General features: G+C 50.4%; 1 protein-coding gene across 3 annotated transcripts in view; it reads right to left on the bottom strand.

Annotated features, from left to right (window-relative positions):
* STX2 (syntaxin 2) overlaps positions 1–10,146 on the bottom strand; it is a 55,011-nt gene extending 44,865 nt beyond the window's left edge. For all 3 annotated transcript variants that reach the window (XM_064272041.1, XM_064272039.1, XM_064272040.1), the window contains exon 1: positions 10,059–10,146. In XM_064272041.1, coding sequence (XP_064128111.1) covers positions 10,059–10,088 — 30 coding nt within the window. In that variant the 5' untranslated portion in view covers positions 10,089–10,146. The remainder of the gene's footprint in view (positions 1–10,058) is intronic.
* Positions 10,147–18,434: the final 8,288 nt, after the last annotated feature.

Raw genomic sequence — 18,434 nt, 5'->3', positions numbered from 1 at the left:
GCGTTAGGTTAAACCACACACACGGTTCGACCATGTGTTCTTTTCACCGTGTAGTGTTCCATTACAGACACACGCTGCATGTGTTCATCCATGCTCCTACTGTGTCCTGCTGTTCTGCTGTTACCAACAATACAACATTTTTGTAGGTGTCTCCACATGCCCATTAGGGTTCTCCTCTGGGACATACACACCTACCTACCTACCTACCTACATATCCAGAGAAGAAATCGCTGAGCCACAGGGCGAGAGCATCTTCAGCTTCACTAAGTAGTGCCAGATTGCTCCCAACTTTGCTGTGAAAAAGCCAACCCCACAGCACAGTGCTGGGCTGACGGTGAGAGCTCAGCCCACAGAGCCAACCCGAGTTCCTGAGCTGAGCCAGAGGCCTCTGTCAGAGCTGGAACAGGGCAAGTGCTGTGGCCGCCTCCCCTCACCAAGCCAAAGGGAATACCTAGCAGACCCATCTGTCGAGGGAGAAGTTAGCCACAGAAGCAGAGCCCAAGGGCCGGAGCAGGAAAGAGCGGAGGGAGGCAGAGAGAACGGCATGCAAGAAGGCAGGGAAGGACCGTTAGGAAAAGCAGAACCTGAGCCTGGGGGTCATGCTGGCACCCCCTCCTTCTGCCTCCATCAGCATCCTATAAGGGCTACCTCAACCACACCTGGAGCCTTCTGCTTCCATCTCCACAGCCTCACCCTAACACAAGCCGTCGCCACCTCTGGCCTGGACTCCGGGGCCCCTGCCTCATTCTTGCCCCACAGCAGCACAGGGATCTTCTAAAAGCGAAATCGGACCAGGCCAGTCCCCTGCTCCAATCCCATCAGCGGCTTCCCATGGCACTGACCAATTACCAGCTCCTCCGTGACCTGGGCATCCCTCTGCCCTCACGCATCTTACCCCCTCACCACTCCAGACCTTCTATCCCAGCCTTGCCAACCAGCCCCACCCCAGGGCCTCTGCCAGACCACTCTTCCCAGACCTGCCCATGGCAGTTGCATCTCTCAAATCTTCGCTCAGAGGCCTTCCCCTGTGCCCAACCACATACCATTCACCCGGGCTTTTCCTTCACGGCACATGTCCCTAAACGACACTTTAATGGCCACTTGCTTGGTTGTCTATTGCCCATCTCCCTCACTTTGATGGCCACTTGCTTGGTTGTCTATTGCCCATCTCCCTCACTTTGATGGCCACTTGCTTGGTTGTCTATTGCCCATCTCCCTCACTTTGATGGCCACTTGCTTGGTTGTCTATTGCCCATCTCCCTCACTTTGATGGCCACTTGCTTGGTTGTCTATTGCCCATCTCCCTCACTTTGATGGCCACTTGCTTGGTTGTCTATTGCCCATCTCCCTCACTTTGATGGCCACTTGCTTGGTTGTCTATTGCCCATCTCCCTCACTTTGATGGCCACTTGCTTGGTTGTCTATTGCCCATCTCCCTCACTTTGATGGCCACTTGCTTGGTTGTCTATTGCCCATCTCCCTCACTTTGATGGCCACTTGCTTGGTTGTCTATTGCCCATCTCCCTCACTTTGATGGCCACTTGCTTGGTTGTCTATTGCCCATCTCCCTCACTTTAATGGCCACTTGCTTGGTTGTCTATTGCCCATCTCCCTCACTTTGAGTTTCATGAGAGTGAAGACTTCACCTGCTTTTTCATAAGTTCCAGGGATGAGGGGGTGGGCAGAGGAGAACATACACACAAAGGACAGAGAGAAACCAAGAAGCAAAGACAGAGAGAGAGAGAGAGAGGGGCATGGGCTCCCTGTCCCTGGCTCCCTGCCCTGGTGAGGTCGAGGGTGCTTCCTGCCCCTGGCGACTGGGAGGCACCACTCCACCTTTCCTGCTTTGGCTAATGGGCTTCTGTCCCGAGTGACCGAAAAGGCCCTGTGGGCAGCAGATTCCATTGGTGGCCACATGTTTCTCAGCAAATACTTGCAGTGCTCTCAGCGTGTGCTGAGCACTGAGGCTCAGAGCAAAGCGATGACACGAGCCTGGCTTGCACGAGCCCAGCCTGGAGCAGTGGCCTGCAGCTGTGTTCAGCAAGCACCGGTCTCCAGGAAAGGAAGCCGGAAGACTCCCTGTGACGAGCCTGGGCTGAGGCCAGAAGAAGGGGTCAGGCAGTATGTGATAAATCTCGAAGCAAAGGTCTTACTTTTCCTGTCACCAACTATGAGGATATGACAAATCCCCGCTGCTCACATCTCTGCGCAGGTCTGACTCCAGCTGCCCACGCAGCACATCCTCCTCTGACCGTGGGCGCCCAAGTTAAAGTGTACCCTTCTCCAGACAGCCAAGTCAGCCCAAGACCTCAGACGCCAGCTACAAGCATGGGGATCCACGACACACACTTCTTATCTGCTAGATACAAATTCCGGGTGTTCCCGCTACCCCTTCAGGGTGCCAACTGCAAGCTCGTGGCTACTCCTGGGCTCCCTCACTGGCCTGCTGGCTACCACTACCCCTTTGGGTTCAGTGATTCACTGGAGCGACCCACAGAACTCTGGGAAAGCACTATTCTTATGATTACAGCTTTACTGGAGGACAAAAAGAATACAAAGGAAGAGACGCATAGGGGGAGGTTTGGGAGGGTCTCCAACGTGGAGCTTCCACATCCCAAAGGGCGCACTGCCCTCCCATGTACGTGAGTCTTTCACCCAGCAGGAAGCCCATGGAGCTTCCGTGTCCAGAAGTTTTACAGGAGTCTCATTCATAATGCACTCTCCAGCCTCTCTCCCTCAGGTCGGTCAATATCAAGAGGTGACCACAAGCATCCCAAGGTGGGGCTCCCTGGCCTGGCCACTATGAGGTGGTTACCACGAGGTAAGTCCCTCTGACCTAGTCACCCCCCACCCCAGAGCTGCCTCTCCAGATTAACCTGTCAGGCCTGGAGTCCTTACCAAGGACACATAAACCATTAGGGAAATTCCAAGGCTTCTTTAGGGATTAACTCCAAGGAACTGAGGATAAAGACCCAATTCCTGGGTAGAGTTAATGTAAACCCCACAGACAGGCACAGCAAGGGGTTCAGAACGACAAGGGAGCAGCGTGTGCGGGGGCGTGGAGAGGGTGAGCATTTCAGGAACAGCCAACAGTCTCAGGACTGGAATGGACACATCTGAGGTGAGTATGCCAAAGGGAAACTGTGATGCATCGGTTCCCATTTAGATTCTGTATTCATTAAATTCAGAAGAGACCTGAAGCTAAAAACAAGAAGCAATTAAACTGTGGAAATGGAGAGGTTTTGCTATCTTAAAAAAAAAAAACACATCTATGTATTCAAAATACATTTTTTATAGTTAAGAACAGAGAAACTACAGACTCCAACTGTGGAAACTGTTTGCATGATAATAAAACAAAATTATAAAAGCTTGGCAGGATGGAATAAATTATGAAATATTAAACTAAAAATATATACATATGTAAAATTATAACTATAGTATAAATCTTAGTATTTTTTTTTTCAATGAACTACTTAGGAATAAAAAAGTTCTTTTTTAAAAATTGGAATCCGAGTCTTTGTAACATTCTAAACTACATGACCTATTCGAGCTCCCAAAAAAGTAACTTAAAAAAATACCCGGGCAGAGTTTGTCCTGCCCTTTAACAACTTGTGTTTGGTATTCAAAGCCTTGAACTCAGGGATTAAAAAATAATAATTTTTTCATTTCTGTTAGGTCTACGGATGATCACCAAACAGCTACCCCAAACAGCTATCAGTGTGCTTGTGTTTATAACCTTTGTGTTTACAATCTTGTGTTTGTGTTTCTCATCCTGCAAACAATTCCCACAGTTGCAATCCATAGTTCCTCTATTCTTAACTATAATAAACATATCTTTTGCATATGGGAACTCTGGAAACAAGATAATCAATATACATGTGGGGCCGTTATCTCCTAGAATGCTGTTTGAAAAAAAAAAAAAAACCAAACCTATTACCTTTGAGTTGATTCCAACTCATAGTGACCCTAAAGGACAGAGTAGAACTGTTCCACAAGGTTTCCAAGGAGCGGCTGGTGGATTTGAACTGCCGACATTTTGGTTAGCAGCCGTAGCTCTTAGCCACTATGCCACCAGGGTTTGTTGCTGTCAAAAACCCATTGCTGTCAAGGGGATTCCAACTTACAGCAACGCTTGGTGGCGCAACGGTTCAGTGCTTGGCTGCTAACTAAAAGGTAAGCAGTTGGAACCTACCCAGTAGCTCCAAAGGAGAAAGACCTGGCAATCTGCTCCCATAAAACGTACAGCCTGGAAAACCCCATGGAGCAAGTCTACTGTCCTCTAGGGTCACTATGAGTCAAAATCAACTCCACGGGCAACGACAGAGTCTGAGGAGAAGTCCCTGGGAGGTGCAAACGGTTTGTCCTCACCTGCTAACCCAAGGGAGACTTGGTGGTAAAACAGTTAAGTGCCTGGCTGCTAACCAAAAGGTTGGCAGTTCAAACTCACCCAGCAGCTCGGTGGGAGACAGGCCTAGTGATCTGCTCCCTTAAAGATTACAGCCTAGAAAGCCCTCTGGGCAGCTGTACTCTGTCACATGGATCACTACGAGTCTCTAGAACAGCTACCCCATTCTAATCGGCACACACACTAAACGTGCTCCATCATGGCTTCTCCACTCCTCCTCCCCCAGGCTGTGAGCACCCACCGTGGCTCCACTCACCGAATCCCTCTGTGCGTCTGCATCTAACCCACCACCTGGGTCAGACCTGGCACTCAAATGTCCGCTGGGCGGGTAATTCTTTTACTTTTTGTCACTCGGAAGCAACATCTTTCTGGGTTTCATGTCTAAGAGACCTTAGGCAAGTCACTTCAGCTTTCTGCACCCAAATGAATGCTCAAAAAGAGAGTCATTGGCTAGGAGAAGCTAAATCTCTACCTGACAAACAGCACTGGACAAACTAATATTTAGGTCCTTTCCAAGAGTTAAGAGTGGTAAGTAACCTTTTTCTCAAGAGGAAGCATTAAGAGCTAATAAGGGAAATTTCTGGAGGTATCACACCCAATATTTTGCCGGTGTGGACAATGCAAATGAGGCATTTTAACTACCAAAATCAAATACTGAACTTACCTAGAGAAAAAAAAGTCACTTAGAAATATGGTTGGAAAGAGACATTTAGCTACTCCACGAATTACTCGGAAGGGACATATTTTCTGGGGGGGAGGTGGAGGGATCATTTCAATTTTTACACCTAAAGAGACAACTTTAAGATGGGTTTTAAAAGTTATTAAACTTGAAGTATGTTAAAATTAATATCAGCCTCATATTCTATACTAGGGAGAAGATTGTTTTTTATTATAACTTCCTAAAAACATAAAAAGACCTAGTACATGTTAATAGCCCTTATAATTACACGGTTCTTTCTCCCTCCCACCTTCTCCCAGAACTTCACACATATTAGATGATTTTATGTTTCACAACTCCCTCGGTGAGATAGACAAGAAAGAGACTACTATCCTCATTTTATATATAGGGAAATTGAGGCTTTGAGAAGTTTAAAAATGATCTGCCCCACAAGACAACTCCAGGAGTACAAACTCCCACTAATTTGCTCAATGACCGCTCAGTCTCTTCTTCTGAAGCAGGATGGTGCTAGGCTACTTGAGGCCACTTCTAGCTCTAAAGCTCTAGAACACATTTGTTTACGTGTCCTTACTAATACTGCTTCAATCAGAGTTCACACAATACATCAACTTCAAGGGCGATAAATAATTGCCCTATCGTCTGGGGTATTAAACGCTAGCAAGTGGCTATCTAAGATGCATAAATTGGTCTCAACCTACCTGGAACAAAGGAGAATGAAGAACACCAAAGACATATGGTAAAGATGAGCCCAGGAGACAGAAAGGGTCACATAAACCAGAGACTCCATCAGCCTGAGACTGGAAGAACTAGACGGTGCCTGGCTACCATTGATTGCTGCCCTGACAGGGAACACAACAGAGAATCCCTGATGGAGCAGGAGAACAGTGGAGTGCAGATCTCAAATTCTTATAAAAACACTTAATGGTCTGACTGAGACTGGAGGGACCCTGATGGTCATCATCCCTGGAACCCTTGATAGCCCAAGATAGGAACCATTCCTGAAGCCAACTCTACAGACAGGGATTGGCCTGGCCTGGACTATAATATAGACAATGATGCTGGTGAGGAGTGATCTTCAAGGCTCAAGTAGACACTTGAGAACATGTGGGCAACTCCTGTCTGGTGGCGAGGTGAGAAGGAAGAGGGGGACGGATGCCGGTGGAACAGACACGGGGAATACAGGGTGGAGAGGAGGAGGAGCGTGCTGTCTCATTAAGGAGAGAACAGCTGGGAGTACATGGTGGGGTCTGTACAGCTTTTTGTAAGAGAGATGACTTGATTCGTAAACTTTCACCTAAAGCACAATAAATAAATTAAAAAATAATAATAATAATTCCCTTATTTGATTTTTGCTAATCAAACTGAGACAGGTGCTCACATATCCCACTGACAGATGCTTCTTACTATTTATTCTCCAATGCCATAATCTTGGCTATCTTTTGCTAAAATAGTGACACCGCTCAAGTTGAGTACCCTTCAGCAGTTCTTTGTTTAACATCTGAGCTCCTATGATGTGGCGCTGTTATTCTATACAGTGAGATAACACAATAGTAATCTGCTAAGTTGAACAGGGAAGCTCAAAATATTTGACCCATAATAAAGGAGGAAGGAAAGAAAAATCACTATAAAAAAAAATCTTGAATGATTTAAAAAACAAAAAAACCTGTTGCTTTCAAATGGATTCCAACTCATGACAACCCCACATGTTAGAGAGTAGAACTGTGCACCGTAGGGTTTTCTTGGCTATAATCTTTATGGAAGCAGATTGCCACAACTTTTTCCCATGGTACCACCGGGCGGGTTCGAACAGTCAACCTTTAGTTAGTAATTGAGCGCAAACCATTTGTGCTATCCAGGGACATTTCTGGAGCCCTGGCGGCACAGTGGTTAAGAGCTCACCTGCTAACTGAAAGGCTGGCAGTTCAAATCCACCAGCTGCTCCTTGGAAACCTTATGGGCAGTTCTGCTCTGTCCTATAGGGTCACTATGAGTCGGAACTGACTCAACAGCAACAGGTTTGGTTTTAGGGACCTTTCCCGTATGATACCAAAGATGTATTCATCGACTGAGCGTTTTCTCTGCTCTCACCATTCTAGAAGCAAAGGGAAGGAGTTAATTCGTTACATGTGGTGGGTGTCTTACAACCCCTACTGGGAGGCTACCAGCTCCCTGAGAACAGGGCTATATCTGTGTAAGACAAAACAAAACGGTAAACGCTCGTCGTTAATTAGTACCTATATTAAAAAAAGAAAAAGCCATAATTAGCTGCGTTGGCCTAAAATGTTTGGATGCTTGGGTGTTTTAGAAACCTCCACCGTCGTTTCAGCAGCTCATTCGCTGTACTGTCATCTTTCCGCAGGCAGAATGCATCGAGTGAACTGTTAGCCTTTGCTGAATCAGAACGCCAACGTCAACGCACCCAGTGCCTAAGCTCAGAGCAGGCCCCAGCTGGACGTGCTGGTGAATAAAGTAAACAAATGCATAGCAAGCTCTTTCCTGGGGGAACAGAGAGACGAGCTGCCCGCCCCACCCTCAGTATCCAGCACTCCCTTCTCGCATTCACATTGCACTCATCTACGGAGTGCTTACTGTATGCAGCCCCAAGTGAACACAGGACAAAGCAGTGCGCAGGAGCCGGCCCCGCTCTTTGAGCTGACAACTACTAGGGTGGGCCTGGCGGCAGTTAACCATTTCTGGCTGTGATAAGCGCCGTGCCAGGAATCCACCAGTGTGTTGTGGGTGCAGAGCTTCAGAGGAAACGCCCCGGGGGGGGGGGGCAGCAGAGCTTGGCGCAGGAAAGGGGGGTCCTGCCCAGAAGGGGCACTCGGCCCGTCCTGGGACTCTGGGCAGATGTGACCCTTCCCCGGAGCTCGGCTACTGGGTGGACCAGGGCGGCACTAGGTGGACCAGGGCGGCACTAGCAGGACCGGGGGGCACTAGCAGGACCGGGGCGGCGCTAGCAGGACCAGGGTGGCACTAGGTGGGCCAGGGTAGCACTAGGTGGACCCGGGCGGCACTAGGTGGACCAGGGCGGCACTAGCAGACCCAGGGCGGCACTAGCAGGACGAGGGCGGCACTGGGTGGACCAGGGCGGCACTGGGTGGACCAGGGCGGCACTAGCACGACCAGGGCAACACTAGGTGGACCACGGCGGCACTAGGTGGACCACGGCGGCACTAGGAGGACCAGGGGGGCACTAGCAGGACCAGGGCGGCACTAGGTGGACCAGGGCGGCACTAGGTGGACCAGGGCGGCACTAGCAGGACCAGGGCGGCACTAGGTGGACCAGGGCGGCACTAGGTGGACCAGGGCGGCACTAGGTGGACCAGGTATGCACTAGCAGGACCAGGGCGGCACTAGGTGGACCAGGGTGGCACTAGGTGGACCAGGGCGGCACTAGGTGGACCAGGGCGGCACTAGGAGGACCAGGGGGGCACTAGCAGGACCAGGGTGGCACTAGGTGGGCCAGGGCGGCACTAGCAGGACCAGGGCGGCACTAGGTGGACCAGGGCGGCACTAGGTGGACCAGGGCGGCACTAGGTGGACCAGGGCGGCACTAGGTGGACCAGGGCGGCACTAGGTGGACCAGGGACGCACTAGCAGGACCAGGGTGGCACTAGGTGGACCAGGGTGGCACTAGGTGGACCAGGGTGGCACTAGGTGGACCAGGGCGGCACTAGGTGGACCAGGGCGGCACTAGGTGGACCAGGGACGCACTAGCAGGACCAGGGCGGCACTAGGTGGACCAGGGCGGCACTAGGTGGACCAGGGCGGCACTAGGTGGACCAGGGCGGCACTAGGTGGACCAGGGCGGCACTAGGAGGACCAGGGGGGCACTAGCAGGACCAGGGCGGCACTAGGTGGACCAGGGCAGCACTAGCAGGACCAGGGTGGCACTAGGTGGACCAGGGCGGCACTAGGTGGACCAGGGATGCACTAGCAGGACCAGGATCAGGGCGGCACTAGGTGGACCAGGGTTGCACTAGCAGGACCAGGGCTGCACTAGCAGGACCAGGACAGCACTAGGTGGACCAGGGGGGCACTAGCAGGACCAGGGCGGCACTTGGTGGACCAGGGCGGCACTAGCAGGACCAGGGGGGCACTAGCAGGACCAGGGGGCACTAGCTGGACCAGGGGGGCACCAGCAGAACCAGGGCGGCACTAGCAGGACCAGGATCAGGGTTGCACTAGCAGGACCAGGACAGCACTAGGTGGACCGGGGGGCACTAGCAGGACCAGGGCGGCACTTGGTGGACCAGGGCGGCACTAGGAGGACCAGGGGGGCACTAGCAGGACCAGGGGGGCACCAGCAGAACCAGGGCGGCACCAGCAGGACCAGGGGGGCACCAGCAGAACCAGGGCGGCACCAGCAGGACCAGGGCGGCACCAGCAGGACCAGGGCGGCACTAGGTGGACCAGGGCGGCACTAGGTGGACCAGGGCGGCACTAGCAGGACCAGGGCGGCACTAGCAGGACCAGGGGGGCACTAGCAGGACCAGGGCGGCACTAGCAGGACCAGGGGGGCACCAGCAGGACCAGGGCGGCACCAGCAGGACCAGGGGGGCACCAGCAGAACCAGGGCGGCACCAGCAGGACCAGGGCGGCACTAGCAGGACCAGGGCGGCACTAGGTGGACCAGGGCGGCACTAGGTGGACCAGGGCGGCACTAGCAGGACCAGGGGGGCACTAGCAGGACCAGGGCGGCACTAGCAGGTCCGGACCCCGGGCTGTCACAGCGGTGAGAGCGGAGCCGCCCGGCGACCCCCGCCCGGGACACGTCGACGAGGCCCTGCGCCCAGGAGGGGCCGGGTGGGCGGGAGCAGGAAATGAGATCAGGGCCGGCGCCGGCCGGGCCGTGGGGTCGGGGTCCGCGGAGGGGCGGGAAGAGGGGCTGCGGCCCGGCCCCGGTACCGGGACCCCTTCTCCCGCCCCGGACCCGCCCGGCCCCACGCCGCTACCCGCCGCCCCTCTCACCGCCGTCAGGTCCGGCAGCCGGTCCCGCATCCCCGGGCCGGGAGGCGCGTCCCGCCGCTAACGCTGCCCGCCCGGAGGCTCTGCCTGCCGCGGGGTCTCGGTCGCGCGTCGCCGCCTCAGCCGCCGGGGTCCCCGCTCGGCGCCTGCCCGCCGGCCGCCCTCCTCGCCTCCTGGCGGCGCTGCCACGGCAACCAGCCGCCGCTCTGCGCATGCGCGGCCGCCGCCCGCTCACTCCCTGTGGGAATGCAGCCAGCGAGCGCGGACGGGGCCGGGAGTCGGGGGCGGGCTGCGGGGGAGGGGCCTGGGACGGGGCGGGGACTCGGGTGGGCGTGGTCCGGACGGGAGGGCGAGGCCTGGGGCGGGGCCTCTGGTGGGGGCGGGGTCTGGATGTGAGGGCGGGGGCTGGGCCGGGGAGGGTTCTCGGGTGGGGCGGGGCCGGACGGGAGGGCGGGACCTGTGACGGGGCGGGGCCTGGGGTGGGGCGGGGTTTGCGCGGCAGGGAGGACCTGGAAGGGATGGGGCGTGGCCTGGGCTGAAAGGGCTGATCGGGAGGTGTAGGCGGGGCCTGGGATGGGGAGGGGCCAGTGGTTAAGGGGCGTGGCCAACCTGGTCCTAAGGGGGCCGCCTCTTCCCCAAGTCGGGTACACATACCACTTAGCCCTTCTTGATCTGTGCTTTTGCTTTCATCCCCATGGCTTTATTTATTAAAAAAAAAATTAGTTTATTTACAACACAAAGTGCAACCCCAATGTAAACTATGGACTTTAGTAAATAACTTATCCGTTTTGGTTCATGAATTGTAACCAGATGTTTAAAAAAAGGAGAAACTCCCGACACCCTTTGAACTGAGTACTGAAGTTGCTCCTGAGGTTCACCCTTCAGCCAAAGATTAGACAGGCCCATAAAACAAGCAGAGGCTAAATGTGCACACCAGCCCAGGGGCAAGGCTGAGAAGGCAGGAGGGGACAGGAAAGCTGGTAATAGGGAGCCCAGGGTAGAGAAGGGGAGAGTGTTGACATGCCGTGGGGTTGGCAACCAATGTCGCAAAACAATATGTATGAATTGTTTAATGAGAAATTAATTTGCTCTGTAAACCTTCATCTAAAGTACAATAATAAAAGAAAAAAAGGAAAGAAAATATATATGGGGAAATAAAGGACAAATGGTGTGCAGAGGCAAAGGGCCTATTACTGGCCCAGGGCTCCTGGAACAAAGCACCTCAAAGTGGGTGACTGACAGGGATAGAATTTTATTCTCTCACAATTCTGGAGGCTACAAGTCCAAATCCAGGGTGTCTGCAGAGCCACATTCTCTCTGAAAGCTCTGCGGGAGGGTCCGTCCTTGTCTCTTCCAGCACCAGCTGTCCTGTGCCTTGCAGCTGCAGCGTAACCCCACTGTGCCTCCATCCTGACCTGACCAGCTTCCATCCGTGTCTGTTCTCCCTTTTATAACACACAGCTCAGATGGGATTAGGGCCTACTCCTCTATCACCTCGCGTTAACTGATAACATCTGCAAAGACCCTCTTTCCAAACAACATCATGTTCATAGGTCCAACAGAACTTTTGGGGGACACAATTCAAGCCATAACAGGGGGATATGGGAACTCTCTGTGCTTTCTGTAAGCCTAAAACTGCTCTAAAAATTAAAATCTATGTTTTAAATCTCCCTGATTTTCACATGTAAAAAAAATAAAAGACCATTTAATGAATTTTGACAAATTTAGCTAAGCAACAGAGGAGCTGGGTGCAGTATGTCTGCAGAAAGTGACCTTTTAAGAGTCCGCCTCCAGCCTTTGGTGTGAATAAAGGAGAGGAAATGAAGTAAGGTACACAATGCATCAGAATAAAGCGACATAAAGTGACAGGGTGGCAGGAGGGACAACACCTGCAGGTCAGGAACTGGGGTATACAGACAGATTAGTGAAAAGAGGAAAATAGGGGGCGTGATGATAGAGAACAAGAAGACAGATGGGTCAGGGGGTGCTGAGAGTTTAGGCCAACCACAAAGTTAGAGTGAACAGGCCCCAAGATCACCCTCACTTCTGACACCTACTACAATATCCAGGGGTTCCCAAAACCACCCTCAGCTTCCATGATTTGCTAGAAGGACTCACAGAGCTCACTGGAAGCTGTTATACACACCAAAACCAAACCAAACGAAACCAAACTTCTACCATCAAGTCGACTCCAACTCATAGGGACCTTGTAGGACACAGCAGAACTGCCCCATAGGGTTTCCAAGGAGTGGCTGGAGGATTCAAACTGCCAACCTTTTGGTTAGCAGCTGTAGCACTTCACTACAGCACCAGGGCTCCATTATACTCACAACTGTGGTTTATTACAGGGAAAGGACCCAGATTAAAGTTAGTGAGGGAAGAGACGCATGCGGCAGATTCCAGAAGTACCAAATGTGGAGCTTCTGTTGTCTTCTCCCTGTGGAGTCAGGCCATGTTACTTTCCTAGTATTGATGTGTGACAACACATGTGGAGTATTGTCAACCAGTGAAGCTCATCGAACCTCAGTGTCCAGCGTTTTCACTGGGGCTTCATTACATAGGCTTGATTGATTGATTACCCAAGCGGTTGGCCTCAGTCCCCACCGTACATTCCACAGTTGGCCTTTCTGGCACGGCCAGCCTACCCTAAGGTGTGGCCAGCCCCCACCCTAAAGCACATTGTTACTATCTGGCTGGCCCAAGGCCACCCAGCAAACAAAAATCACCTCCCAGGAGCTGAGGGCAAAGGCCAGACCTCTTTTTGGGCAAAGTTAGGTTCTTCACTAGGCAGAGGACCTTTTGAGGAGGTGAGTTCTGAGCTGTGATCTGAGTGATGAGAAGAAGGCGGCCATAGAGAATCTATTTGGGAAGAAGCACCTCAACAGAAAAAACAGGAAGCTCTGAATTTGGTTCTGGGTGTGAATCGGTACTTGGTTTTTAGGAGTGGAGTTAGGAGACACAGAGCGACCAGACAAACCAGGAGAGGAAAGACAGGAACTCGGACTTGGGTGGGCTAGGGGCACACTTGATTCTTCTTAATTTATGACTCTGATATGTTTTTCACAATTTAAATCAAAATCACTCCCGAAGCTATGGCCCCTGGACACTCTGTTAACCCAGAACTGAAGCCATTTCCAAAGCCCACTCTTTAGACAGAGATTAGACAGGACTTTAAGGCAAAAAATAATACATTTGAGGAACGTGCTTCTTAGTTCAATCAAATATACATGTTCAATCAAATATATAAGGCCAAATGGGCAGCTCCTGTCCCAAAAGAGGATGAGAAGGCAAGAAGGGACAGGAAGTGGTCAAATGGATACAGGGAACCCGCGGGTGGAAAGAGAGAGTACGCTGTCACATTGCGGGGTTTACAACCAATGTCACAAAACAATGTGTATAAATTTTTGAAAGAGAAATTAAAAAAAAAAAACTAAATTATTTGATGGATGTGGGCCAAACCAAAAGTCTCTATTTTGACTAAGCTACCAAAAATGAGCTGGGGGCAGTGGGCAATTATAGCAGAGCTTGTCTGAGAATGAACTTAGTATAAAGGAAGTGAAATTAGGGGTGGAAAAAAAACTACTTTTTCCTGATATAGCACTTAGGCTCCTGGATCAAGCAGTACCTGATACCAGTAACTCCAGAGCTTTTGTAAGCCATAAATTGCCTTTTTGGTTTTATCACTTAGAGTGAGGAAGGGCTGATACATTGCTATGAGTATTAAAATAGGCAGTATCACAGATTATAGACTCTGAGGTAGGCAAGGAGATGGAGGAAGGACAGCTGGGGGACCTAGCTGCATGCCAAGGATTGCCAGGAGCCACCAGAAGGCAGGAGAGAGGCATGGGACAGACTGTCTCAAAGCCCTCAGAAGGAAGCCCCACTCCGATTTGGATGTCAAACCTCCACAATTGCGAGACAATAAATTTCTATTTTCTAAAGCCACCCACTTTGTATGAGACAGAACCCCCTGACTGTGTACTTTACCTGGCTTCCTCCCCTCCAGTGTGGTATGGCAGAATCCTGTCCTTTGCTGGGCTCCCCACCCGCCCAGCTTTGCATTTGAATCCCGCTTTTGCTTGGAGGTTTATGTAAACCCCATTGCGCCTGTGTGCTGTGATTAAGAATGTTGCTGACGTATGAACTCTCTACTTGTAAACCCCTTAAAAGTAACCTGCCTGCCAGCTCTTAGCAAGCAGTCTTGGCAGCAGTAAGCACCGACTGACTCCATTTCCTTGGACAATGACATAAATGTGCCTTTCTTGTTCTCCTACCTCGGTCTCTCGTTTATCTGCCAATACGGGCCATGCTGAGCAAGAACCTAGGGTTTCCACCCAGTAGCGTGTGGTATTTCGTTCCCGCAGCCCCTAGGAACCTAGAAAAGTCCTCTTTCTCTCCAAACCGCACCCTGAACTTCCCCATCAAAAGGCCTCCTCCTGGACACTGCAATTCTCCAAGCAGCTTTCTGTCATCATTTATAATCTCTCCTTAAGTATGGCCCTTCCCCACTGATTATTCCAAAATACACAAAAATATGGTAAATACTTGAATAATGTTGAATTTGGCAATCAGAAGCTTGCTTATTCTGCCAGGAAAAAATGAGGGTATGAATACTAGTACATAGTTTATCATTTTTGTGTGTATATTACATACGTACATATGCAGTCAAGATATTTTCGGGTTCAAAACATCAGCCAGGACTCTGTGGTGGGTTCAAAACCCTCCAGTAACAGCCACACACAAAAACTAAACCCACTGCTGTGGAGTTGATTCTGACTCACAGCGACACTAATGGACAGATTAGAGCTGCGCCATAGGGTTTCCAAGGAGTTGCTGGTGGATTTGAACTGCCGACCTTTTGGTTAGCAGTGCTCTTAACCACTGTCCCACTCCGAGAGAATGAGAAAAGAGCCACAGTCCCAGGACAGGAAACCCGATTGGCTCAGTGACCCGGGAAGCAAGGTCACGTGGTACAATCATGGCTGCTGATCCTCGAAGAAAGGGGAGTCGTTGTGAGGTGGACTGGGACAGGCGCTCAAAGAGGTGTCGTGTCCTGCAGTAGACCTTCTTAGAAAGGAGAAAAGGACAATGAAATGTCATTGAGTCATTATTGGGTCATGGTGGTAAGCAGAATAATGGGCCTGGGCAGCGTGTTGGGTGGTAGAGCTCTCACCTTCCATTCAGGTGACCTGGTGGATTCCCAGCAGATACACCTCCTGTGCAGCCACCACCCATCTGCCAGGGGAGGCCTGCGTGTTGCTATGTCGCTGAACAGGTTTCCTCGGAGCTTCCAGACTAAGACAGACTAGGGAGAGAAGCCTGGTGATCTACCTCCGAAAATCAGCTCATGAGAATCCTGTGGATCACAACAGTCCAGTTCTGGGGTGGCCAGGACGGGCAGCATTTCAGTCTGCTGTGCATGGGGTCGCCATCAGACCAGCCAATGCCACAGCAGCTAACTCCGACAACAGAGATAGCCACATCCTAATCCCCAGACCCGTGACTGTTCCTTTACGTGGGGATTTTGCACGTTAGCAACCTGTCTGGATTATTTGGGTGAGCCCAATCTAATCACTTGTGAGCCCCCAAAGCAGAGAACTTTCTCCAGCTGGAAAGAGAAGAGATATGGCAGATGGGAAGTCCGAGAGATTCCAGGCGTGAGAAGGACTTGACCTGCCTTTGCTGGCGCTCAGAGTTAGGGGCACACGTGCAAGGGCTGAGGGAGCTAAGGGCTGCCCTCGGTGACGTTCAGCAAGGCGACCACTGTCCTACAGCTTCAAGGAATTAGATTTTGCCAGCAACCTGGAGGAGCCTAGAAGCAGTTTCTCCCTGAGCCTCCCGACAAGAGGCTAGCTGACAGGTACTTTGTGAAACCCAGAGCAGAAGAAGGGGCCGTGAGCCAGCCCAGACTTCTGACCTACAGAACAGTAAGATACTACCTTTGTCCTGTTTTAAGCTGCTATGTTTCGGGGGGAATTTGTTTTGGCAGCAATAGAAAACTAATATAGTCATTTACTAAAAGTGAGTTTTTAGCTCCTGGAGGAACAGGCATGTGCCCTATGACACTTACATCTGCCTTTTCAAGGAATGTGGCACAAGTGAGAGAATGACATAATAGGGCAAGGATGGTGACTTAATAGTTTCTCTTTATCGTGGTGAAAATATACGCAACAAAGCATATACCAATTCAGGACTGGTGGCGCAGTGGTTAAGAGATCGGCGGCTTACCAAAATGTCGGCAGTTCAAATCCACCAGCCACTCCTTGAAATACCTGTGGGGCAGTTCTCCTCTGTCCTGCGGGGTCGCTATGAGTTGGGATCAACTCAATAGCAATGAGTTTGGTTTTTTGGTATATAGAAATGTCACTCAGTGACATTATGTTCTTCGAGTTGGTTTCCATATATTTGCTTATTTCGTATAAGTGAGATCATACAGTTTTGTCCTTTTGTGACTGACTTATTTCGCTCAGCACGTTTTAAAGTTCCATCCACGTTGTGGCGTGTATCAGGACCTCATTTCCCTTTATGGCTGAGTAATATTCCACGGTGTGTATACCACATTCTGCTTATTCATTCATCTGTTGATGGACTTTTCGGTTGTTTCTACTTTTTGATTATTACGATTTATTAATTCTTGTATTACTTCTTCCCTATCCATGTATCTTTGTTTTCGGTTGACTTGAACTGGATAATCATACGCGTTTTCTCGTCTGTTTTCTGATTTCAGGAGGAATTCAGTTCTGGTCTAGCTCTTTTTAAGCACACCTGACTTTTGGGGGCTGAACGTAGGGCCGGATTAAGGCATGTAAGGGCCTTAAACACTGATAATCTGTAGTGCCCCTCCTCTGTTTACTCACGCATTCCAATGGGAGGAGGTATATATATACTTATGTGTGTAAATATTTATATATATACACATATACGTGTGTGTTAGCTATCCGTGATGTAACTTCTTTTTAAATGCAGTTATATTTTTTTTATAATATTAGCGATTGGATGCAAAAGTGATATATACTATTTTAGCCAAATGAGATGAACTGGATTATAAAATTTTTTAGTGGATGCGGGGTACTAAGGTTTGTACTACATACCAAATTTTCTACAAAAGGAATATTCCACATATTCTACAACAAAGGAAATGAGTAACTGTACAGAAATGCTATGCAGTTAAAAAGTAACTTGATTGAATTCATTGCAGTAGTTGACTTATTCGCTTTCCCTCACTTTTACCCGTCATCTGGGACTAGAGTTCCTGTTGGTTGTTTACCAAGACGTGTGCAAAAGCATACTCTTGTGTTTGTATCAGGCAAAGAGCACTGCTGGCCCCCTGACATTGCTGGAGGTCCTGGATCAGCAGACACGGAGGTACAAGATGGTTCTCTCAAAATGGATCGGAGACCCAGTATCTATTGATATAATCCGTCCTTGTCCGGTAACTGCTCGTGTTGGATCCAGTTTCATATTGTGTAAATGTCACGACAGTTAGACTCAGCAGCCTACACCCACCTCTTGTTTATTAGAAAGAAATAGAATACTTCCAAGAGACCTGCTGAGATAAGGAGTTTCAATTACATGGGAGTTTACCATAGGAGACAGATGTCAACGAAGGTGTTGAAGTGGCAGGGGCCTCATAGCTTAAACAACGTGGTGTGTGCTCGCCCTCGTGACCCTGCGTGACTTTTATTTCTGGCCAACACATTCTCAGGCACTGGAGCTGGTATCAGGTTCATTTAGTGCCCTGCCAGTTCCCTTCCACCACAGTGCTTGCTTTTCCTTGTGTTCTGTCTACTTGGCATCTATGGGTCTTTGCCCTGGACAACTGGTGCCCCTGCTTGGTTGATGGCATAAGCACATGGTTACCTTAGTTATTGGATAATCCGCCCCGGCTAGATGTATAAATCAATAAAGGTGGGTTAGGGGAATTTGGGGTGTAAGGGAGGGGGTTTAATGGACTGTGTCTTAGTTATCTAGGGCTGCTATAACAGAAATACCAAAAGTGAGTGCCCTCAACAAACAGAAATCCATTTTCTCACATTTAGGAGGCTGGAAGTCCAAATTCAGCACAGGCTTTCTCTCTCTGTGGGCTCTGGGGGAAGGTCCTTGTCTCTTTTCAGCCTCTGTTTCTCTGTTCCTTGGAGATCTTCATGTACTGTGGCATCTGTCTCCCCCCATCTGTGCTTGCTTCTCTGTGCCTGTCTGCTCCATTTCCACGGTGTTTGGCTTAAAACACACCCTGCACTGACATGGCCTCATTAACATAACAAAACCCATTCCCAAATGTAATTACTTCCCCAGGTATTTAAAAAAAAAACAAAAAACTGTTGCCTCCCTGTCTGGTGGATTCCAACTCATAGTGACCCTATAGGACAGAATAGAACT

This window comes from Loxodonta africana, chromosome 19 (genome assembly GCF_030014295.1).
Source record: "Loxodonta africana isolate mLoxAfr1 chromosome 19, mLoxAfr1.hap2, whole genome shotgun sequence".
Classification (NCBI taxonomy): domain Eukaryota; kingdom Metazoa; phylum Chordata; class Mammalia; order Proboscidea; family Elephantidae; genus Loxodonta; species Loxodonta africana.
This window is presented reverse-complemented; position numbering and strand designations above follow the sequence as displayed.